The 24,918-nt window shown below is 35.7% G+C and overlaps 3 protein-coding genes across 3 annotated transcripts; all 3 read left to right on the top strand.

The window, feature by feature from the left end:
- Positions 1 to 2,488: 2,488 nt before the first annotated feature.
- Positions 2,489 to 6,730, top strand: LOC125223941 (probable galactinol--sucrose galactosyltransferase 1). Its single transcript, XM_048127260.1, has 13 exons — positions 2,489 to 2,757; positions 3,032 to 3,282; positions 3,360 to 3,450; positions 3,900 to 3,948; positions 4,057 to 4,148; positions 4,232 to 4,339; positions 4,436 to 4,570; positions 4,658 to 5,068; positions 5,153 to 5,294; positions 5,389 to 5,456; positions 5,551 to 5,685; positions 5,770 to 5,987; positions 6,092 to 6,730. Exons 1-13 carry the CDS (start codon positions 2,567 to 2,569, stop codon positions 6,466 to 6,468), a joined length of 2,268 nt encoding a protein of 755 aa, XP_047983217.1. The 5' UTR covers positions 2,489 to 2,566; the 3' UTR covers positions 6,469 to 6,730.
- An 8,847-nt stretch (positions 6,731 to 15,577) lies between these two features.
- On the top strand, positions 15,578 to 16,189 carry LOC125217656. The gene is made up of 2 exons (XM_048119176.1): positions 15,578 to 15,928; positions 15,995 to 16,189. The coding sequence occupies exons 1-2, from the start codon at positions 15,578 to 15,580 to the stop codon at positions 16,187 to 16,189; spliced, it is 546 nt and encodes a 181-aa protein (XP_047975133.1).
- A 4,929-nt stretch (positions 16,190 to 21,118) lies between these two features.
- Positions 21,119 to 22,243, top strand: LOC125223438. Its single transcript, XM_048126583.1, has 2 exons — positions 21,119 to 21,940; positions 22,013 to 22,243. Exon 1 carries the CDS (start codon positions 21,247 to 21,249, stop codon positions 21,898 to 21,900), a length of 654 nt encoding a protein of 217 aa, XP_047982540.1. The 5' UTR covers positions 21,119 to 21,246; the 3' UTR covers positions 21,901 to 21,940; positions 22,013 to 22,243.
- The last annotated feature ends 2,675 nt before the right edge of the window (positions 22,244 to 24,918 follow it).

Here is a 24,918-nt window from a genome sequence, read left to right as displayed (position 1 = left end):
ACCTGAATACACTTCTGGAAACAAATAAATAAAAATCCTTCCTCTTCATAGATGACAAATTCAGTCTTTTGAATTTTTTGATGGGACCTTTTTTATGCCTTTTTCCTTGGAAATAGGGTTTTATTGATGAAAAATGAGGTGGCATTCATCCACAGCAGCTGGCGGGATAACACGTCAAAATTCGGTGGCTTTCATTAATTAGTTGAATCAATCTAAGCCGTAGGATTAGAGTTGTATGCTAAATCTAGGCCGCTGATTACACGTAATGACAACACGGATCCCTCTCATCCTATAATAATTACACAAACTAATGTATTGTCAACAAGAAAGATCATGCATTAATTAATATAAACCCCACCTATGCTAATTGCATTCATATTTGCCAAAATATTTACACTCACAATTTTCATTTTCCAACCTAATTCGTGTTGTAAAACACATGACCTAATTTGGTTAGGAATTATTCCTAAATTGCAATTTGGTATGTCTAATAGTCAGATTATAATATAGAAATGTGATCAAATGAAAACTCTAAATATTGTACAAACTCAAAATTATGATTTGGACCATTGAAAATGTCAATAGATCACAAAAAAGCATCAACAGGAAAATGTCAACATAATTTCAAAAGTAGTCAATGATTGATGCTGTGTTGATATTGTGTCGATACTGTATTAACATTAAAATCTTGTAATTTTACATTGTGTTGATATTGTATTGAAACTGTGTTGAAGCTGTATTGAAGAGTTTTGAGTTTGTACAATACATAAGTTTTCATTTTATCACTACCCTTATAATATAACCAATTTCCTTAATTTTTTTTTTGGGTTTCGATCTAATTCTGTTGATATATACACGATTTAGTCAATTAAATACACATGCAATAAGCTTTAATTGGTTCACATATTGACTCAAAATCAATTCCACGTCATCAAGCCTTATCCAAAAACTTAGAAGACCAAATGTTTTCAACTCTTGACACTTTAACATATTGGATTTAAATTAAAATATTGGTAAGGATATCACATGTATAATCAAAATTGTAATTATGATTTATGACAATGGGAATGGATACAATGATATTGAATTATATGTGAAAAATAAGAAACATGCCTAAACATGAATTTTGCATCTAGAAACATAAAAATTCATGAATAAGATATGGACCAATGTACTTAAATCAGATTTGACTCATGCTACATTCATCCAGTAAAAAAATGTACAATAATAAATAATGATTGATAGATATTATTTCTAACCAAAATTTATCATTTTCACAATATTATTTTGTGGTAGCAAATTCATAAATAGATTGTATCATATTGTACCAGTATTATACACTAGAGATATGGTAGGTAAACAGATTATTATAAACCGAATGCATATTTTATAAAAGGTAAAGACATAGATTCTTGTTTTGGACCATGTTGAGTAAAATTTATAATCACCAACTCTCAGTTTGAAATAAAGCTGTCACTTTTGAATAAATACCATATGAAAATTGGATCGAGATGCCACATTAGTCGTATTAATTATAACCAGAGGCATAATTGCAATTCGCAGATCTATCCAATTCCAATCTCCTATTAACACGTCGTGTATTATTACAGATTAACAATCTTCCCTAATTAAATAGGACCACCCTTCTCACACAAAGACAATCTCATAACATCCTATTCATCAATATTACATATACTTCAATTGCAATATAATGTCCCATTTTATCATTTTGATATCTCAATAAAAATTTATTTTCATTTTTCTAATATGAATAAATAGAATTCACACTTCACTGAACCATTACATTCAAATGTTATTATTCCATCCGTCCCATTTAAGATGACACGTTTTCCTTTTTAGTTTGTCCCAACTAAGATGACACATTTTTTTTTTCGGAAACTTTCTCTCTCCAATTAATACACCCAACAACTTATTCTCACTCCTATTAAAATATTCATCTTTCTTTCTCTCTCCATTTTAATATTTACACCCACATTTTCTCCCTCTAATTAAACACTTTAACCAATAACTCCTAAAATTCTGTGCCTGCTGCTGGCTAAGGAATGTGTCATCTTAGCCGAGACGGAGGGAGTATAAAACTAATGGAAGTGAATATATGGTGAAACTGATGCAATTATTTACTGTTCAAGTGTCACCTAATAAGTTAGGTAACGCATTCTACGATGCACATTTTGTATCTTTTAGCAAATCGTATTAATTAATCATGTGTAATCAGTAATAGTGTATAAACAATTTTCCCTACTTTTAATCCAAATTATTTAAATCTCCTTAGATAATTGTTTACAGTATTGAGTAGAGCTTTTGCAAAAATACCTTTATCTTTAATATTTATAAATAAATAATTAAACGAAAATGAATTTGTACGGAACATCATCACCAAATTCCCGCCAGATAAAGATATTTTCACCCCTCTCCGTTTTCGCTACCTATAAATACCCCCTCACACTTTTCATCATCTCACCATTCTTTCATTTCCGTGTTGTTGTTGCTGTGCTGTCATTTTTTCCGTTTATTTGATTTTCTGAGATTTCCCTAGGGATCGAAGATGACGGTTGGGGCTGGGATCTCTGTGAGCGATGGGAGGTTGAATGTGGTTGGGGAGACTATATTGACCGATGTTCATGACAACATCATCGTGACGCCGGCCGCCGGAGGAATCCTGACAAATGGAGCCTTCCTCGGCGTTGTTTCCGATCAGATTGGTAGCCGCAGGGTTTTCCCCGTCGGCAAACTCATGTTAGTTCTCCTCTTTCTCATCTGAAACTTTTGCATTTTCTCGTGTTATGATCAAACTTAGCCTTATGTTAGTATATGAATATGAGTTGAAATTACTTGTATAGATCGCCTTTCGTTTCAGCTGTATTTTGCCATTTTTAACTAGTTTTAGAATTTGACGGCATGTATAATTTTTAAAATTGTTCGGCAATCGTCATATTGGATCTATTCTGGAAGTCGGTGGTGAGGATGGAATAATAAGCGACATTACTGAATCGTGATCGTGATTCTCCAGGGATTTGAGGTTTATGTGTGTTTTCCGGTTCAAGTTGTGGTGGATGACACAGAGGATGGGCAGTTATGGCCAGGACATTCCGTTTGAGACGCAATTCCTGATCGTCGAAGGGCGGGATGGTTCGCATTTCGGCGAAGATGAGAAGGAACAATCAGCTCAATATGTTGTGTTCTTGCCGATTCTAGAGGGAAATTTTAGGGCTGTTTTGCAAGGAAATGCAAATAATGAGCTGGAAATTTGCTTGGAAAGTGGTATGAACAAAATCTAGAGTTTCTTTACTTTTTGGTCATTTTTCAAATGTTCATATGCTAATAGTTGAGTAAATCAGGGGATCCTGCTGTTCAAGAGTTCGATGGGAGCCATATGGTGTTTGTTGGAGCTGGATCTGATCCATTTGATGTCATTACCAATGCAGTCAAGTATGTTTCTATCATTAATTCTGCTGAGTGATTGTATCCTGTCTATAGCTTATCACAGATCTCAAGTTTTTATTTATTTATATTTTAAGTGAGAGATAAGGTGTTGATGATACATTGTCCTTGAGGATTGAACTGGTCATAGTGAAACATTTTCTTTACTGCTAGATTTAGAAACAGATCTATCAATATTCCTTTCACCAAAATCCATGATGAGATTTATCATGGCTTTTTATTAGGCTTTGATGTTGTCTCTCACTTTATGGATCAAAACTGTAGGTTGTGAATCTTGTGATACTAACCTCTTAAGTGGATGGCAATTTTTTAAAACAGAGGACCATATCAGGGTTTGTTTGTGGCTAGGAAATATTATAGTGCTCTTAGATGATTTAATATTCCTATATGCTCTAGGCATAGCTGAAATACTAAGGATATATTTCCAAATAATGCAGGACTGTGGAGGGGCATTTAAAGACTTTCAGTCATCGTGAGAGGAAGAAGGTAAAGTATTTCTTCCAATATTTCATTTCCAAATTAGTTTTTCCATGAGAAAAATGAATTCTCAAAAGCTGATAACGTGCTATTAATATTGCTTGTATCACAATTCAGATGCCGGACATGTTGAACTGGTTCGGATGGTGTACATGGGATGCCTTCTATACTAATGTTACTGCCCAGGGAGTGAAGCAGGGTTTGGAGAGGTAACCTGGTTACATTCTAGTGTGGCCTGACCCTTTGAAATTTCAACAACTTGATGTTATTTTCTTTGCTATTTCTTAACCAGTTTGGAGAAAGGCGGGATTCCCCCAAAGTTTGTAATTATTGATGACGGGTGGCAGTCAGTTGGCATGGATCCAACTAGTGAGAAAACAGAAGCAGATAACTGTGCTAAGTGAGTCCAATAATCATCTAATAGGAGTACCTTTCATTTATTCTTGCTACTCTTTTCTATCACTAACTGTTGTACTTTGCTCATTCTTGTGTCCAGCTTCGCGAACAGATTAACAAATATCAAGGAGAACCACAAATTTCAAAAGGATGGGATAGAGGGTGAAAGAATTGAGGATCCAGCAAAAGGAATCCGGCACATTGTTTCAGAAATCAAAGATGAACACTCTGTCAAGTATGGCCTCTTAGTGATCTTGTTTACTTCTTACTGTCATGAATATGAAGACAACAATTGTTTATGCTTCTCATATCGACCTTGCAGGTATGTCTATGTGTGGCATGCATTGGCTGGTTACTGGGGTGGTGTCAAACCTGAAGCAGCTGCAATGGAGCATTATGAGTCCAAGATGATTTTCCCTGTCTCATCTCCTGGGGTTGAGTCGAATGAACCATGTGATGCCTTCAATAGCATTGCCAAGAGTGGCCTTGGTTTAGTTAATCCTGACAAAGTCTTTAGTTTCTACAATGAGTTGCACTCATACCTTGCATCAGCTCGCATTGATGGTGTCAAGGTAGATGTCCAGAACATTCTCGAAACCCTTGGAGCCGGCCATGGTGGAAGAGTGAAGCTTGCTCAGAAATACCACCAAGCACTGGAGGCGTCTATCTCAAGAAACTTCCCAGATAATGGGATCATTTCCTGCATGAGCCACAACACAGATGGTTTGTACAGGTAACCAAAATGGATTTTACATTTTGTTTAGGCTTTAATAAGTGCATGTGCTGATTCAGATGGTGTTTTGTGCTATCTTTGCAGTTCCAAGCGATCTGCTGTTATAAGAGCATCAGATGACTTCTGGCCGCGCGATCCAGCATCACACACTATCCACATTGCATCAGTTGCTTACAACACCGTTTTTCTTGGGGAGTTTATGCAACCAGATTGGGATATGTTCCATGTAAGCTGACGACCATGACAAACCATATGTTTTTAACAAGAGTTGATGATGATAGATAAACGGATGCTAAATTTTTTCTCTGATCTAATGGCAGAGTGTGCATGAAATGGCCGAATACCATGGAGCAGCACGAGCCGTGGGAGGTTGTGCTATATATGTCAGGTGCAATAACATACCTCAAATATTGTCATCACAAAGGTTTCTATTTTACATAGCATTGTTTTCCTTATTCTGGACTTTGTTATGTTATTTGCAGCGATAAGCCCGGGCAGCACGACTTCAACCTTCTCAGGAAGCTCGTGCTTCCTGATGGCTCCATCTTGAGGGCTAAACTTCCAGGAAGACCAACTCGCGATTGCCTCTTCTCAGACCCCGCTAGAGATGGAAAAAGGTGCATACAGTTCCTATTTTGTGTATGCCATGTTACACTATAGGTGTTCTTTTTCATCTAACAACTCCTATCATCTGACTACAGTTTGTTGAAAATCTGGAATCTGAATGATCACAATGGAGTTGTGGGGGTGTTCAATTGCCAAGGAGCCGGGTGGTGTAAGACTGGAAAGAAGAACCTCATTCACGACGAACATCCTGGAACCATTACTGGAGTCATTCGATCCAAAGACGTTGATTATCTTCCAAGAGTCACGGATGACAAGTGGAAGGGAGACACGGTTGTCTACGCTCACCTGCAGGGTACTTACTTACTCTTCTAGGAAACCTCAACCGCGTTGAACAAAATGAACAATACCAGGATAATGAATGTAATCTAATGATGGTTTGTGTGTGTATGTGTGCAGGAGATGTGGTCTATCTGGCCAAGAATGCTTCTCTCCCCATCACGCTCAAGACCAGAGAATACGAGGTCTTCACAGTGGTTCCGGTGAGGGGGCTGTCGAATGGCGCTGCATTTGCGCCTGTTGGCCTCACCAAGATGTTCAACTCAGGAGGAGCGATCAAGGGATTGAAGTACGAAGCAGAGAAGGCGGGAAGTGTTGAGATGGAAGTGCGCGGGTGTGGCACGTTTGGAGCGTACTCGTCTCTCAGACCTAAAAGAATTGAAGTGGATGCAAAGGAGGTTGAGTTCGAGTACGAGGAAGCAAGTGGGTTCATCACACTTGCCTTGGGAGTTCCAGCCAAGGAGTCCTACCTTTGGAGTGTTGTTGTTCAACTATGAACAATCCATTGTCGTTATCAAGATTGTTGCATTGCTAGATTTGGGGGGGTCCACATACCTCCGATGACTCGATAGGAGTTTATGGCGAGATCATTTTTTTCTTTTGCATTCCCATTAATAAATGCAGTTGAGAATAAATAAGATTGAGCTTCTCAATCTCAGTTTAGCATTGGAGGAAACTGGAGAAAGGAGATTGACAATTTTAAGGAGGAATTTGCTTTTGCATTATGAAATAGTACAAGCAACTCCTTTGTTCTTATTACTCTTATAAGTAGCTCGTTTTATATAAGTTTTTTTTTTGAGATATTTAGGTTCGAAGAAGTGGAGATTCAAGCATGAAAAAATAGTAAGAGAAAAGTTAGATAAGAAAAGTAATGTAACAATCTCTAAAATTGTTCATCTTTTTATAGCAAGGGAGAGGCCGAAAAATTTGACAATAACCGGAAAAACAGTAAAGGAGAAATGCTAAAGAAATTACCTAACATAAGCTCGTTTGTAATGCTTGAAATATTATTTTCAAAGTAAATAGTTGATTATGATTAAATATACTATGAAATTTATGCATGTGTCGTAAATTTAGTATAAATAACTTTTTAGCAAGGGTGGACACGGTTAGGCGTGAGAAAAAAAATCGAAAACTGAATATCCAAACCGAATCAAACTGAAATTTTGAAATTCGGTTTGATTTTTTCGGTGTTTCGGTTCGGTTCAGTTTTGAAAATACAAAAAATTTGATTTTCGGTTCGATTCAAGCGGGAAAAAAAAACCAAATAACCGATCTATATTATATATATATATATATATTCCATTTATTTAATATAATATAATATAATATAATATAATATAATATAATATAATATAATATAATATATATATATATATATATATATTATATTAATTTTATATTTTATAGATATATATAAAATGGGGAGTGTTATATTGCTAACTCAATGCTTAATTAATTGCTAACTACAACTCAATAATAGTCATTAGATATTCAAATTAAAGGCCTAGCATCAACCACGAAATATCAATACTATCAACAAAAAACGTCAATAAGGCTATAGGATTAATTCCAATAAAAATCAATAGGGGTATTAATGTCAAGTTAGTTATAACTAACTTTTAAAAGAAATTCCAAAACTTTAAATTCATATAACATATATCAAATTAAAGATAATTTTATAAGGATTCCAATGATATACTACATGCATATGTTCCGACGTCAAAATTTGAAAAAAAATAATTTTTTTTTTTTGAATTTTCGTATTTTTGACGAACAGATTTATGTCAATACACCTTACATAATATGTCAATATTATGCTTGTAAAATGTCAATATGAAATTGTTTTGACATTATTATGTCTTCGTGTTGATGTATTTCATATATTGTATTGACATTGTATTTCTAAACCCTAAATTTGATAGTTGCTATTATCTTTTTAATATTAAAAAATAAAAAACGAAATTACACATGGCAATTTGTAGACCACAAGATTTCTAAAATCTTATGGTATTAAATTAATTGTAGTTAGCAACTAAGGGATGAGTTGACAATTGATCACTCCCCTATATTCTATTATATAAAATAAAATATATTATGCACTATATGTTAAATATTTATGTTTTTCGGTTTTTTCATATAGTTTTGGTTTTATTCGATTTTTTAAGTCGGTTTTCGGTTTCGGTTTCGGGTTGGAACTAAATTCGATTTTTCAGTTTTGGTTCGATTTTGACAAAAAACCGATCCGAAATCCGAATGTTCACCCCTATTAGGTACACGTTTTAATTTTTAGCCTTTAGTCTTAAAAATAACGTGTCATTACACATGACAATTAGTGCATTAAGAAAATGACATTTACAAGTGATTTCAGACTGAGCATATTTAATCAGCACTTGACACGTGGCAGGAAGATTTTTCAATAATGTGCATTTTGATGGGAAATATATATATATCTCAGCTGGGGTGTGTTATATTGCTAACTATTTAAATTGCTAACTCATCAATACAGTGTATTAAAAATGTCAACACAGTGACATCAAAATGTCAACACATAATATCAACATATTATATTGAAGTTCAACAAAATTATGTGTTGACATTTTAATGTCATCGTGTTGACATTTTTAATACACTACATTGATGAGTTAGCAAGTTAGCAACTTAAGAAAGTTAGCAATTGATCATTTCCCTATCTCAGCTAGTATATTTTGTTTTTTTCTAAACTTCTGAATATCTTGTAAATGAATTGTAAAAATAGCATATTCTCTCTGCCTCCCCTACAATAGTTTATTTTATTTTGATGCAGATTAATTCACTTCAAATTTTAGCAAATATGAACCTTCATTTTTACCTCACCTCTTACTATTTCTCCTATTTATTCATATCCAATTAATAATAGTATTTTTTTTGTTTATACTACTTTATCAATGTTCTATTAATTTTTATAGGAGTATTATTCATTATAGAGCCAATTGGACAAATTTAAAAAATATGTCCATCATTTATAGACTATTATTTTAAGTTTATTTGAAAAAAAAATATATCTCTTTATCATCGAATTGTGAAGTTTTAAAGTTTGTAACACGCCAATATTATTGTTGCTTAAATTGGTTACTATGTGTAACACCTGTTACTACATTTTAACTTTGTAATATAATTCAGAACTGTTTAAACCTAGGCTTTGATACCAAACTTGTAACACCTCCTATTCGCCCGACAACTGACCGAATAGGAAATGTCACAATTTGATACCATAAAATTTATTCACACAATATGTTCCGTATAAACACATAATTTCCGCATATCATCATCTTTGTACTATAATTTCATATTATGTCACTCACTATCACATAACACATTATAACGTATAATAGTGTCATATCTCATCAGATAATATCGTACACCCTGCCTCCCGACTAAGATGACACATTCCTTGGCCGACACGAGATTTTAGAAGTTATTGATTAATTTGTTTAATTGGAGAGAGAAAAATGGGTATAGGTATTAAAATAAAGAGAGAAAGAAAGATGAATACTTTAATAGGAGTGAGAAAAAGTGGTTGGGTGTATTAATTGGAGAGAAAAAGTTTCCAAAAAAGGGAATGTGTCATCTTAGTTAGGACAAACTAAAAAGGAAAATGTGTCATCTTAAGTGGGACGGAGGAAGTATATCCTTAGATAACTTCATGGCACGTTAGATAATGCCACTTACCATTAGAGGATACATTTAGCATCATATGCGCCACTTATTATGCTTGATCTTATAAACCGAGATATATACAAAAATTAAAGTCCTGATACGTGCAGCAGAGAATCTCTAAAGAGAAAGTCACATCAGAGGCTCCGAAGAGCAAATCACATCAGAGGATCCGAAGAGCAAATCAGAGGCCTCAAAAGGGCAATAATCTATTTCGGCCGCGTGCTTATTTCGCGATTATAATAAACTGTGTGGACTATATATTCAGAATTGACAGGAAACCTCGTGCATGAATACAGCACATTAATTATGACCGAAGATAGCAATGCGAGACACCATTGCAAGTGTTTGCGCGGAAGCCATTGGCATTTTCTTGTGACAATGTCCAAGGACTTAGGAACAAGATTAGAAGAAGTGGTTAGCTTCTTTTGTTGCATTTTGATTCCAATTTTGCAAAGCTAACAATATTTAATTTGATCATCTAAATATTTGTAGTGCTACCATACATGGAGAGTTCAAGTACAGAGAAGTGTGATCCCTACAAATTAATGGATGGTTTGTGGAGGAGCTGTTGAAATGGTTACAAAGGATCTTGAAGCACCGGTGGATTTCTCGCAATTATTCTTCATAGCGGCAAAAGAAGGAAATGTTGAATTCTTGGTGAAGTTACTCCGAAACAACCATAGTCTATTGTACAAGTTAGACGAGGACGGACATAGCATATTTCATGTTGCAGTTTTGTATCGTCGTGTTGATGTGTTTGTATTGATGTATGAGTTGCGTGGGAGTAAGGTTACGATAGCAGCACACGTGGATCGTGATGGCAACAATATGACCCACTTGGCGGGCAAAATGTCTACATTAAATTGGGTCGGCGGCAGCCTTTACGTGGCCCCTTTGCGGATGCAATGAGAAGTAGGGTGGTTCATGGTATGAGATCTGTGTTTATTATTTTAGAACATTCATTATCATTGTCCTTTAATTTTGACTTTTACAAGTTTAGACTAACATGAAAATGAGAAATTCTTAGGCGGTAGAGAAGCTTGTACGACCCGTATTCCGATGCATGAACACTACTAGAAATTTAGCCTAATACTACACCAAACTTGTGGCACTTTTCTAAAAGTGCCAGTATACATAGTCAATCTATACATCAACTTTAAACGGCATTTATTTCCAACACTAGGATGGCATTTCAAAATAATTGTCAGGAAAAGAAACATTTAGTCACACTTCTGGTAAAAAGCTAGTTATGATTATTTATTTTACCAAATTAAAAAATATATCGGCTCCAAATATACTCCCCCAATTTTTCCCCCAAAAATTCCCCCCAAATTTCCCCCCAAATATACCATTATTTCCCCCCAATTTTTCCCCCAAAATTCTCAATTTTCGACTTCTCACTTATTTTGCACTTAATTTTAGCCATCTACGGAGAAAACCACCGCTTTTATGTACTCTGTAATCTGCTGCCAAGAAATAACAAATCAAGCAACAAAGCTTAATGTTTTTCTCTTTGGACACTTGTATTCATGGTCGATCTTCGCCTTATTGTCTCGATTTTTCCTATTTGAAGGTTTAAACTTTTTAATTGTGTTTAATTTGTGAAGATTACAAGGAAATTAGATTCAACCACCGGCGGAGTGAAGAAGCTCAGTCGCTACCGCACCGAAACCTGTTGGTCTTGAGTTTTACAAATCAGAACTACTCCTGAGAAGGTGATTCTCACTTCATACACAAATTGTTGTTTTAATTCTAGTGACAAAATAAGAATATTCACAATTTTATGTGCAATCCCAAAATAATGATATGATATATGTTTTGTTCAATTAATTAGAGATTGCTTATGTGTTTCTCCATTTCTTTTTAGTTTTTCTTATGAATATTAGTTGATGTGAATATATAGGCTTAGAATTAGACTGATTGTGGTCCATATTTATTTATTGTCTTAGAAACATGATACTAATATTATGATCATGACAAACATTGGTGGATATGTGGCTTTCCTGGAAATTCCATAGATTCTTTTAACCTTATTCTTATTCAATCTGAACGAGAAGATGTATATAGTTGATTCATCAATTTCTTTTCTAGATTCTCATGTTATATTCCATTTGTAGATTTTAGCCCCGAGATTCATGTTAAATTCAAGATCCATCTCTTTTTTCAGCTTTTCTTTGAACATTGTGGAATGGAATCGATAGGAGCTGAGAAGCCTCATACAAAACACATGTGGATCTTTGCTATAGCAACTACGGGTAAATCCTAATGTAGCAACTATAGCAACTTAGGTAAATTCTCATGATATTTGTTTCAGTTAGGCCGCAGTTGTTGCATTAGCTCACAGTTTTTGCAAAAAATTAGGGATAACGTTGGTGAAAGTGATGAAGAGCGTGACAAAATTCTTCTTCAATTCAATCAGGAGTGATTGCCTGTATACAAGTGAAAGGTTGACCTGGCCGTGAAGTCTAGAGCGCACCTTTTTCAGACATTGGCTGATTCCAGAGTTTAACTCACCAATCTCCTATCGACTTTTGGAGAGAAGTCTTATGTCAGATTTGTAAGTCATGGACCTGATGGTGTTCCATTTGTCGGAATGGGAACATTGCTTAGAATTTAAGATGTTATAGTAATACATAATAATTTCAAGCTAATAGAATTTGTGTATATTTTTCTTACTGGAGAGTATCTCAATTAGTAAAATATACTTTAAAGCTGGGTTTGGTTTATTTTTTGCAGTCTGAGATGATATTATGAACAAACAAGGAACAGCTTCACACTGCACTGGAAAAACTCTGGGAACTTAAGGATGAGAAGATAAAAGAGTTTTCTGATGCTCAATCTCAAATTCATAATATATACACGAAGAATGCTCAAACTATAAACGTGTTATTTCATTCACAAATTCAAGTGAAATTTAAGCTTCATGTGTCAACTACTTGCATGCTTCATGGAATCACCTTAAAGGATCTGATTCGCTTGTGGCTGAGCTTCCTGGGGTTGATAAGGTACTCTATCACATCTCCATGATCGAATTCAAACTCTTCCATTTATTGTTTCCTTTTACTATGAAGATGAACTCTTTAAATGTTTTTTTACGTTTGACAAAGAGCCTTAACATCACCCCCTTCAGTCACACTAAGCTGGTAAGTTGATAATACTTTTTGTTGATGATCGCCTTCCATGAAGTATGTTTTCTAAGTATCAATGGCGATGTATTTACCTTGAATTTCAGATGCTTATAATAAATTCTTTTGCATTATCTTTCAATGAAAGCATTGAGATTGCATAATGTAATGCATGTTTTATATATCTACATGACTATACGTGTATCATTTACTTCTTGTTGTGTTTGAAGAGGTTATTTACTACTAGCATCATTTACTTGCTGTTGTGTTTGAATCGTTGTGCTATTGCTTTATGGTTTGTGTTCTTGCAATAGGAGCTGACAAGAAATCAACAAACACAGTGATCAATGCTAGGGTTCGGAAGCCGCCATCGTCGGGGCGGAGAGAAGAAGGAGAGGAAGATTGTGGAGGTTCCAGCTGAGACGTCGATGGCAGCAACGCTCCCCTTGGAGTTCAGGCTAAAGAGGGGGGTCTCTATTGACGGTGAGGGGTGGCCTTCCTGGAAAAGAGAAGATCGACTGAGGAAACACAGTAGTTAGGACTTTATAATTATTAGTACTAGTATATTTGTGTAGTTTAAGTAAAAGATGACCAACACTTATGTTTAATTTGTGTTAAAACACATTAGATTTGGGTAAGATCATTTGAATATTCGTATATCATGAAAATTTGCCATTTTATTTCAATGAGTTGTTTATTAAATTCTGTTGAACTATTAATACTAATTTAATGAATTATTTACATTGAAAAGTAAAAATATAAATTATAAGTGTCTAAAGGATTAAAATATGTTTTATAAATAATTGAAGGATAAAAATATAAATTAGAGAAATAAGTAGGTGAAAACGAAAATTAAATAAAATATAGGGAAAAATTGTAATAATAAATATTTATTGGGGTATTTTGTAAATTTTCGTCTAAAAGTTAGTGTAGTTTAAGAAAACATGTAGTGGCACTTTCAGGTGACATTACACGTCGTATTTCTTGGCATTTATTGTGTGCAGTTATACAACTTCTTTCCTTGCACATAACCTATAATCACATCTAGGTTTGCCACACTTGCATAAGGTGCCATTATAGATAAAGTGCCACAACAATAGTTCTCTAGTGGCAATTTTAGGTGTCATAACATGCCAATTTTCTAGTAGTGGAAGAACAAGGACGGGGAAATGCCTTAAGGTCTTCTCTTTGTTATGAGGCGGCGGCGATGATTTGGTGATGTGTTTGATGTTCTCTGCAACAAAATAGCCTTTGCATCATGGACCCAACTAGAGAGGGCCGACTTGCTGACATCATTAATCAACTCCAAGTTATATGGTAAGTTTGTCTTAATTGGTAAATACGAATAGCAATTATAGATAATTATTATTTCTCGATTATAATAAACTGTGTGGACTATATATTCAGAATTGGCAGGAAACCTCGTGCATGGATACGACACATTAATTATGACCGAAGATAGCAATGGCGAGACACCTTTACAAGTATTTGCGCGGAAGCCATTGGCATCTTCTCGTGACAATGTTCAAGGACTTAGGAACAAGATTAGAAGAAGTGGTTAGCTTCTTTTTTTGCATTTTGATTCCAATTTTGCAAAGCTAACAATATTTAATTCGATCATCTAAATATTTGTAGTGCTACCATACATGGAGAGTTCAAATACAGAGAAGTATGATGCCTACAAATTAATGGATGGTTTGTGGAGGAGCTGTTGAAATGGTTACAATGGATCTTGAAGCACCGGTGGATTTCTCGCAATTATTCTTCATAGCGGCGAAAGAAGGAAATGTTGAATTCTTGGTGAAGTTAATCTGAAACAACCATAGTCTATTGTACAAGTTGAACGAGGACAGACATAGCATATTTCATGTTGCAATTTTGTATCGTCGTGTTGATTTATTTGCCTTGGTATATGAGTTGCGTGGGAGTAAGGATACGATAGCAGCACACGTGGATCGTGATGGCAACAATATAACGCACTTGGCGGGCAAAATGTCTACACTAAATTGGGTCGGCAACATCCTTTACGTGACCCCTTTGCGGATGCAATGAGAAGTAGGGTGGTTCATGGTATGAGATCTGTGTTTACTATTTTAGAACATTCATTATCAGTGTCCTTTAATTTTGACTTTTACAAGTTTAGACTAATATGAAAATGAGAAATTCTTAGGCGGTAGAGAAGCTTGTACGGCCCATATTCCGATGCATGAAGAACAAGGACGGGGAAATGCCTTAAGGTCTTCTCTTGTTATGAGACGGTGGCGATGATTTGGTGATGTGTTTGATGTTCTCCGCAAAAAAATAGCCTTTGCATCATGGACCCAACTAGAGAGGGCCGACTTGCTGACATTATTAATCAACTCTAAGTTATATGGTAAGTTTGTCTTAATTGGTAAATACGAGTAGCGATTGTAGATAATTAGTATTTCTCGATTATAATAAACTGTGTGCACTATATATTCAGAATTGGCAGGAAACCTCGTGCATGGATACGACACATTAATTATGACCGAAGATAGCAATGGCGAGACACCTTTGCAAGTATTTGCGCGGAAGCCATTGGCATCTTCTCGTGACAATGTCCAAGGACTTAGGAACAAAATTAGAAGAAGTGGTTAGCTTCTTTTGTTGCATTTTGATTTCAATTTTGCAAAGCTAACAATATTTAATTCGATCATCTAAATATTTGTAGTGCTACCATACATGGAGAGTTCAAATACAGAGAAGTATGATGCCTACAAATTAATGGATGGTTTGTGGAGGAGCTGTTGAAATGGTTACAATGGATCTTGAAGCACCGGTGAATTTTTCGCAATTATTCTTCATAGCGGCGAAAGAAGGAAATGTTGAATTCTTGGTGAAGTTACTCCGAAACAACCATAGTCTATTGTACAAGTTAAACGGGGACGGACATAGCATATTTCATGTTGTTTTGTATCATCGTGCTGATGTGTTTGTCTTGGTGTATGAGTTGGGTGGGAGTAAAGATACGATAGCAACACACGTGGATCGTGACGGCAATAATATGTTGCACTTGGCGAGCAAAATGTCTACACTAAATTGGATCGGCGGCAACCTTTATGTGGCCCATTCGCGAATGCAATGGGAAGTAGGGGGTGGTTCTTTGTATGAGGTTTGTGTTTATTGTTTTATAACATTCATTAGCACTGTCCATTAATTTTGGCTTTTACAAGTTTAGACTAGCTTGAAAATGGGAAACTTAGGCGGTGGAGAAGCTTGCACGGCGTCATTCGGATGCATGAAGAACAAGGACGAGCAAATGCCTTGGGAACTATTCATAGCCAAGCACATAGACCTAATGATAGCAGTTGATAAGTCTATTAAGCAGGCTGTGAAATCGTGCATGGTAGTGGCGATACTGGTCGCTACATAGTTAAACGAGGACGAATATAGCATTTTCATATTATTGTTTTGTATCGTCTTGTTGATATGTTTACCTTGATGTATGAGTTGGGTGGGAGTAAGGATATGATAGCAACACACGTGGATCGTGGTGGTAATAATATGCATCACTTGGCGAACAAAATGTCTTCACTAAATTTGGTCGGCGACAACCTTTACGTGGACCCTTTGCGGATGCAATGGGAAGTAGGGTGGTTCATGGTATGAGATTTGTGTTTATTAAATAGTAAGTTGATTTATTAATATATAAAAAAAAAGATAGTAGTTGAAAATTAATTATCGTAGGAAATGAATAAACAATGATGACAAATGAGTAATAATTACAGATGAGTGATCAGCACACGCAACCAAGACTAACAACGATTCTATTTCTGTGCTTAACTCACTCTGCTGCAATCTATTTTAGGCAACTAGGAATCCATGAGCCATGTAGTGATCAACGATGAACTTCTCTGCTAAACCCTCTCTGCTTCTATTCCTTCATCAAATGCATTTGAACAAAACAATTTCTTCCATTCTCATTCGCTCTCTCAAACACAACGGCGGGTAGCTTAGTTTCTCTGTTCTTTATGTTACTTTGATGCATTTACACGAGGGCGGATACAACCATAGTCAATTGAACAAGTAAACGAGAACAAACATAGCATATTTCATGTTATTGTTTTGTATTGTCGTGCTAATGTGTTTGCCTTGATGTATGAGTTGGGTGGGAGTAACGATACGATAGCAACACACATGTATCGTGATGGCAACAATATGATGCACATGACGAGCAAAATGTCTACACTAAATTGGATCGGCGGCAATCTTTACGTGGTCTCTTTGCGGGTGCAATGGGAAATAGGGGGTAGTTCATTTTATGAGATTTTGTGTTTATTGTTTTAGAACATTCATTAGCATTGTTCATTAATTTTGGCTTTTACAAGTTTAGATTAGCATAAAAATGGGAAATTCTTAGGCGGTAGAGAAGCTTGTACGCTGCATTCCGATGCATGAAAAAAAGGAACGGGCAAACGCCTTGGGAACTATTCATAGCCAAGCACATAGACGTGAGGATAGAACGTGAGAAGTCTAGTAAGCAGACTGTAAAATCGTGCATGGTGGCGGCGATACCGGTCGCGACATTGGCGATCACGACAGCTTTCACCGTCCCTATCGGAAACAACCATAGTCTATTGTATAAGTTAAACGAGGACGGACATAGCATATTTCATGTTGTTGTTTTTTATCGTCGTGCTGATATGTTTGCCTTGATGTATGAGTTGGGTGGGAGTAAGGATATGATACCTATTCATAGCCAAGCACATAGACCTAAGGATAGAAGGTGAGAAGTCTATTGAGCAGGTTGTGAAATCGTGCATGGTGGTGGGGATACTGGTCGCGACATTGCCGATCACAACAGCTTTCACCGTCCATGGCGTATATAGCCATTGTCTATTGTACGAGTTAAACGAGGACAGACATAGTATATTTCATGTTGTTGTTTTGTATCGTCATGCTGATGTGTTTGCCTTGATGTATGAGTTGGGTGGGAGTAAGGATAAGATATCAACACACGTGGATCGTGATGACAATAATATGCTGCACTTGGTGTGCAAAATTTCTACACTAAATTGGATCGGCGACAACCTTTCTGTGACCCCTTTGTCGATGCAATGGGAAGTAGGGGGTGGTTCATTGTACGAAATTTGTGCTTATTGTTTTATAACATTCATTAACGTGTTTAATTTGGTTTAAGAAGCTACTACATGTTGGATCTATGAACATTGAACACTGTGATTTCCATTGTTGTGAGCATAGTAGGATTCCTCTATTTCCTTTCAATTACTATTACTATTTCAAAATATTTTCAAACGATGTGCAATTTCTTTATTACTAATATTTTGTCAATACATGTCCCGTGATTATACTTCATGACTAGTGACAAATGATCGCGTGTGCTTTTTGAGGCCTTATTGTAAAAACTAAAAGGCATAAAAAGGCAGCAACGGGAAGTCTTTCCTAATAATTCTGATAGTCTCTCACCTTACCCATATCTTGCACTTTATTATAAAATACAAATATTATTCACCTTGTCAATTGATTGAGAGCTTTCATTGATCGAGAGCTACAAAGTAAAACTGAATGTCAAATCTTGTTGTGCTTTTTGCGTGTTTTGATACATGTTTTTATTTAGAACATTCATTAGTACTGTCCATTAATTTTGGCTTTTACAAGTTTAGACTAGCTTAAAAATGGAAAATTCTTAGACGGTGGAGAAGCTTGTACGGCCGGCATTCCGATGCATGAGTTGGGTGAGAGTAAGGATACGATTGCAACACACGTGGATCGTGATGGCAACAATATGCTGCACTTGGCGAGCAAAACGTCTACTCTAAAGTGGATCGGCGGCAACCTTTCTGTGGCCCCTTTGCGGATGGAATGGGAAGTAGGGGGTGGTTCATGGTATGAGATTTGTGTTTATTGTTTTAGAACATTTATTAGCACTGTCCATTAATTTTGGCTTTTACAAGTTTAGACTAGCATGAAAAAGGGAAATTCTTAGGCGGTGGAGAAGTTTGTACGGCCCGCATTCCGATGCATGAAAAACAATGACGGGCAAACGTCTTGGGAACTATTCATAGCCAAGATCATAGACCTAAGGATAGAAGGTGAGAAGTCTATTAAGCAGGCTATGAAATCGTGTATGGTGGTGGCGATACTGGTCGCGACATTGGCGATCACGGCAGCTTTCACAATTCCCAGCGGATATAGCCATTGTCTATTGTACAAGTTAAACGATGACGGACATAGTATATTTCATGTTGTTGTTTTGTATAGTCATGCTGATGTGTTTGCCTTTATGTATGAGTTGGGTGGGAGTAAGGATATGATAGCAACACACGTGGATCGTGATGACAACAATATGCTGCACTTGGCGGGCAATATCTGTATACTAAATTGGATCGGCGACCTTTACGTGGTCCCTTTGCGGGTGCAATGGGAAGTAGGGTGGTTCATGGTATGAGATTTGTGTTTATTAAATAGTAAGGTTCTTTATTAATATATAAAAAAAATAGTAATTGAAAATTAATTATCCTAGAAAATGAAAAAGCAATGATGACAAATGAGTAATCATTACTGATGAGTGATCAGCACACGCAACCAAGACTAACAACGATTCTATTTCTGTGCTAAACTCACTCTCCCGCAATCCATTTCAGGTAACTAGGATTCTCTGAGCCCTGCAGTGATCTACGATGAACTTCTCTCCTAAACCCTCTCTCCCTTCATCAAATGCATTTGAACCAAACAATTTATCTCATTCTCATTCTCATTCTCATTCTCATTCTCATTCTCTCTCTTAAATACAAGGGTGGGTGACTTAGTTTCTATGTTCTTCACGTTACTTTGATGCATTTACGTTTTGTTTGAGTCTATATTAACTGATTTCTCCTCTATTTCGTGTGTAGTTCGAACTGAAGGTGCGCTCCTATAGAGATTTTTCTATATAAGTTCAATTTTTCTCCAATTTTTCTCCAACTTTGTCTTCCTGCTAGCTTTAATATATAAGTCCAATTTTTCTCTATTAATTTAGTATTTTAAATTTCATCATGCAAAAATTAGTTTTTTTTTTTTCCTTCATATTGACTTTCTTGTGTATTCCATATGAGAATGAAATTATGTTATCAAACCTGTTATGATTGAATTTGTAATTTAATTTATATACAAGGATTTCGTGATTTACTATAAAATAATAATTTATATATTTGGTTTAAGTGCAAGAGATTGGGACGTTTTTCTCTAAGCTTTGAGTTTGAGTTTACTATGGATTAAAAAACATAACTTTTTCTAAAATTCAAAATTGATAAATGATACATGTGTGCTACTACTATATATCGACAAATGATGTTTAAATTGCATACCGAAATTGATATATGCAGCTGTACTAACCCTTTCCATAACTAATTGCAAATTGCGCGCAATAATTATTTTGTCACATATATGGGAAAGACAGATAATGTTTATCCTTTTTTATATTTTCCCAATAAAATAAATTAGGATAAACGTCAAAAAGGAAACAACAATTTCCTCTTCTTCCATCCACTGTCATTGTGGCTGCATGAAATAAGTAGAAATATTCAAAAGAACAAAATGAGAAGAACTGCAGTTAATTTAGTGGTAATTTCTTGAATTTTCATGCTCTTAATTTCCTAGCAAAAAGTAAAGAACATTGTTGAATTGTTATACAAATAAGAATAACTATTGTCATCCCTTATACTAAAATTTCTCAATTGAAAGATTGCACGTTTGTATCCAATCACATTAATTCGATGTTTAGCTAAAATTTTGAGACGTCCCGTAATTTTAAAAATCAGTTTGAAAATTTTAATTTTCATAATTTTTCTAACAATTTGCGTAAAATAAAACTAGTACTATAGACAATGTATGAGTTTATCTATCAATGGAAAAAATAACTAAAATTATTTTTAAAAATGGTTCAAATAAGGATAAATGAAGTCAATACAATTTAAGGAGATAAAAATACTTGCATAAGCATTTTCAATATTATAATAACAAAATTTCCTTTGGTAATTTGCATTGACCTGGTTTATTGAAACTATTTTGTGTTTCCAATTGACCAAAATTCTTATATAGTAATTTCAATGATGTCGACCTCCTCCATTTAATATTTGTTGCCAATGCATCTTTAATTGCATCAATTTTTATTTGAAATATAGTATTATGACTTGGAATAGAAGTAAACTTCCCAAAAATTGAATAAAATATTAAGCTGTTACATTCATCGCACCATTATTTTACAAATTTTTATCTGACCGTTGCCCATTCCTCACACAAAAAATATGACCGTTGCTCATTCCCCCATCAACATCACCACCATCGTTTAAATATCTGAAACTCCCCTGTTTCCCTCAACGAATCAATCTCAACTCTCTAGATCTCTCTCTCTCTCTCGATCGACCTCTACATCTGTGAAATTGCTGAGGATTCCGGTGGAAATTGATCGATCTATATATCTCTATATCAATGGCGGAAGGTAAAGACGCTCACGTGGTGGAAATTCCGGTGGTGGATGAGGAGCAGCGGCACAGATCGGCTTGTACGGCGGCGATGCGGAGCCATCCGCTGGCGGAGATCTCGCGCAGCCCGGGGCACTTCCTCCTGCTGAAGCTGTGGCAGAGGGAGGAGGATCTGTTCGGGAGGAGGATGTCGAAGAAGGAGTCGCGGATGGACTCGATCCGGAGCGAGATCTTCCACCTCTGCACTCACTTCTTCCTCTTCCACGGCGTGTTCTTCACGATCCTCTTCGCGTCGTCGCCGCCGCCGCCGCAGGAGAGGTGCGGCGAGTGGTGGTTTCCGGCGCTGCTGTCGGGGAGCGCGTCGGCGGCGATCGCGCTGATGGCGCACTGCAAGCTGTGGAGGTTCTGGAAGGTGGAGGGGCGGCTGCAGAGGGAGCGGGCGGAGGCGCGTGCGCTGGCGCGGTGCGTGCAGGAGCTGAGGATGAAGGGCGCGAGCTTCGATCTGAGCAAGGAGCCGAACAGGGGGAAGCGGTTGAAGAGCTCCAGCGTGGAGATCAAGTGGGGACCACTCACGTGGTGCTCTCGCTACAGAGTCACGCTGCTCCTCGTCTCCTTCGCTGGATTGGCGCTGCCTTCCTGCAGATTCGTGCTCTGCGCCTGATTGATTGATTGATGGATCGATCTCGCTAGGGCACAAAAAGGTGAGAAGATATAATTCAGTTCAATTTTTCATGAATTTGATGAATCGGTGCTGATTTGGAGTTGAATTTCAGGAATGAAGCTCTCTAGGTCCGAATATTCTGCTCCATCTCTGAGATGGAGAGAAGGAGAGTGTTTCAGTTGGAGAAAATGGGAAGCATTGTTGTGATTTTGGAACAAGTTAGCAACACTGCTTGTGTTCTGTTTCTTTTACTACTATTTAGGATATAAAATCTCTGTTTTTTCATTTATTCTATTCTTTGATTCTTGCCAATAATAGAAAATTGCATTGAATTTATGATTTATCTATGGTGTTTAGAAGCATATTGCAGGTGTTTTTTGTTGTTTCCAGTGTGCAACAAGAAAGGGAAGACGCTTGCATGATAATTTGGAAATAATACAAAAAATAAGTAGTGTTTAATAAGATTGGATGATATAGCAAATATGGTATATTATTAATTCAACATTAGCTCAAAGCTACACATGCCTCTCTTTATATTTTAAATTTCTTACCTTATTAGAGGTGATGTTTGTAATGGATAGTAAAAAATAGTATAGTATCAAAATTATTTACCAAGTCAACCATTCCAAGTAAGTATCAGTTCCAACTCATGCAGCTTCTACACTAATAAAAAATGCACAACAAAGTTCAAGTCATAATAAGATTTATAAAAAATTAGTCAAATTAAGGCGATAAGACCAAATAAATGAATGAAAATCTCAACAACCTATCAACATTTGTAACGCAGTTGGTAACTCAGCGGTGGTGATCTTGAAGTCACGAGTTTAAACCCCTGCCACCCACTGAGAGACTTTCGGCTTTAATCCGCAAAACCGACTGAGCAGGATTGGTCGGATTCCGCCAAAGGCGGGTTCGGTACATATGGGGATGCAAACGGCACTTTGGATCACAACTAACTAGTACTCCTACACTATATTCTTAATTATCACTCGATCCAGTAAAATGCAAGACAATTTAACTAAAGAGTATAAAAAATACAATTTGATTATGTTTGATTATGTCGTGCAATCAAGGTAGTTTATTCAGTCAAACCATCTAAAGTAGTTGTGCTATATATATCTTCAAAGTCAACATCATGTTGATGGTGAAGCTTAGGAGACACTCATCCGAGCATAGAGAGTTGATGGTGAATGCATAATACTATTTAGGATCAAAACAATATCCACAAATTATCCTTGTAATCCAATTTTAAACCTCCTGACCCCAACTAGATTTGTGTACGAAGTTTTTTGCATAGTAACAATTTATGCCATTTTTCGTAAATTTGACATAACTTTATCTACGTGACTCCCAGAGTCTGGGGCATTAAGATGTCCGCGCAAGCCTCTATCGAAGATTACAAGATTCTATTAGAGGCCCATAAAGCAATTGAAATTATTTGAAGGGTCAAACTTGGCTCCGACGTCAAACGACATGAATGAGGTTTGTTGAACGATTTTGAACGGGAAATTGCAAGTCATCGTCATCAATATAAGACATGAGAAGTGAGCTAATCGAATTATAGAAGCATTCTATAGCTCAATTTAATTCCATTTTGCCTATGGGTAATGGTAGTATGTATTAATGTGAATTGCATATGTTAATTTCGATTTTCATTCTATGAAATACTCCTACCTAACAATTTAGAAATAATTCACCATCAAAACCTCAAATGGCTCAAGTTCAATGAGCTTCTATCAACGTTGCACCAGTAAACACATAATAATAATATTATTAATCTTTAATTCAAATAAAAGTTTATAGAAGGTTATAGAAAAGTAAAAGTTTTGATCCTAATTAGCTAGGGTGGGTGTTTGAACCTTCTTCTAATTTTCAGCATAAACAAACAACCAAAAAATCCATGATAGAACTACTACAATTCTTCCCAGATACTACAAAAGAAGATGAATTTTGGTTTGGTATAAAATTCAAACAATTCCCTAAATACATGGAGAAAAGAGGGTGGTCAGAGTGAGTGTGTGATTGTATTCACATTGCCATAAAAGTAACATCACAACTACCATTCCCTTCTACATACGCTAAGTGCCTTTTTCACTTTCACACTGTCAACAATAATTAATTATAATTAGTGAAAATCTAATATATTAACAAGAAATATCCAATAAATATTAAAGAAAAATGCAAAAATAAAGAAGGCATCAAAATCAAGAAATGAGATGGACAGTAGTGGGCAAAGGTCCCATGATTGAGGGCCAATCAATGATGGTTGATGACCAAGCTCCAAGGCCACCACAAAAAAGACCTCTGCATACAAGAAAGTTTTTGCCCTTTTTCAAATAGTACTTTTTAATATTCAATTTTTTTACCATGTGTGGAGTAGCTTGTTTTGCCCTTTTCCAAATAGTACTACTAGTAGTACTTTTTTATTTAATGTATACTACTATATATATTATTCAATTTTTTACCATGCGTGGAGTAGCTCAAGCTAAAGTTCAATTAAATTAAAACTGAATAAAGCCTAATTAGGTCGACCAAATATTGGAAACTAATTTATGACATTTTACTAGGTCTAGATCGACAATTTTTGTCACAAACACGTATAATGATAAGGTTAATGGAATTGAGTGAAGTCTTATTGAATTCATATCTTGATTGGGTTAACCCAATATAAATTAATGTAATTTGGGTTTGGTTTTAATTTTTTTTAAAATAAAAATATTTTTGAGTTTTATTCTATATGATCATGTAAATCATGTTTAAAATTTATGTTTAATCATGTAATATAAGGTGTTAATAGTGTAAATCAGGTTTTTATTGTATAATACCAAACTTTAATAATGTAAATCAGATTCAAATCATTGTTATTCTAATGTGTACGGGTCAGGATTGGATTTGAAGATAGTAGAAATCAGGTTCCTGTTCCGATTAAGAGTCTTCAATAAGTCGAGTTCAGATTAAACCTTATCGAAGTACTAGGATATAACCAATCCACACTTTATCATGTTACTCCTAGGTCCA

This window comes from Salvia hispanica, chromosome 4 (assembly GCF_023119035.1).
Source record: "Salvia hispanica cultivar TCC Black 2014 chromosome 4, UniMelb_Shisp_WGS_1.0, whole genome shotgun sequence".
Lineage (NCBI taxonomy): Eukaryota > Viridiplantae > Streptophyta > Magnoliopsida > Lamiales > Lamiaceae > Salvia > Salvia hispanica.
Note: the sequence above shows the minus strand (reverse complement) of the source record. Positions and strands in the feature narration are given on the sequence as shown.

Bases quoted from the DNA above. Each gene is read 5' to 3' on its own strand.
- LOC125223941 (XM_048127260.1), top strand. From the start codon at position 2,567: ATGACGGTTGGGGCTGGGATCTCTGTGAGCGATGGGAGGTTGAATGTG. The intron at 2,758-3,031 runs GTTAGTTCTCCT...GTGATTCTCCAG, and splicing joins TTCCCCGTCGGCAAACTCAT to GGATTTGAGGTTTATGTGTG. The intron at 4,149-4,231 runs GTAACCTGGTTA...TTTCTTAACCAG, and splicing joins GTGAAGCAGGGTTTGGAGAG to TTTGGAGAAAGGCGGGATTC.
- LOC125217656 (XM_048119176.1), top strand. From the start codon at position 15,578: ATGGATCTTGAAGCACCGGTGAATTTTTCGCAATTATTCTTCATAGCG. The intron at 15,929-15,994 runs GTTTGTGTTTAT...TTACAAGTTTAG, and splicing joins GGGGTGGTTCTTTGTATGAG to ACTAGCTTGAAAATGGGAAA.
- LOC125223438 (XM_048126583.1), top strand. From the start codon at position 21,247: ATGGCGGAAGGTAAAGACGCTCACGTGGTGGAAATTCCGGTGGTGGAT.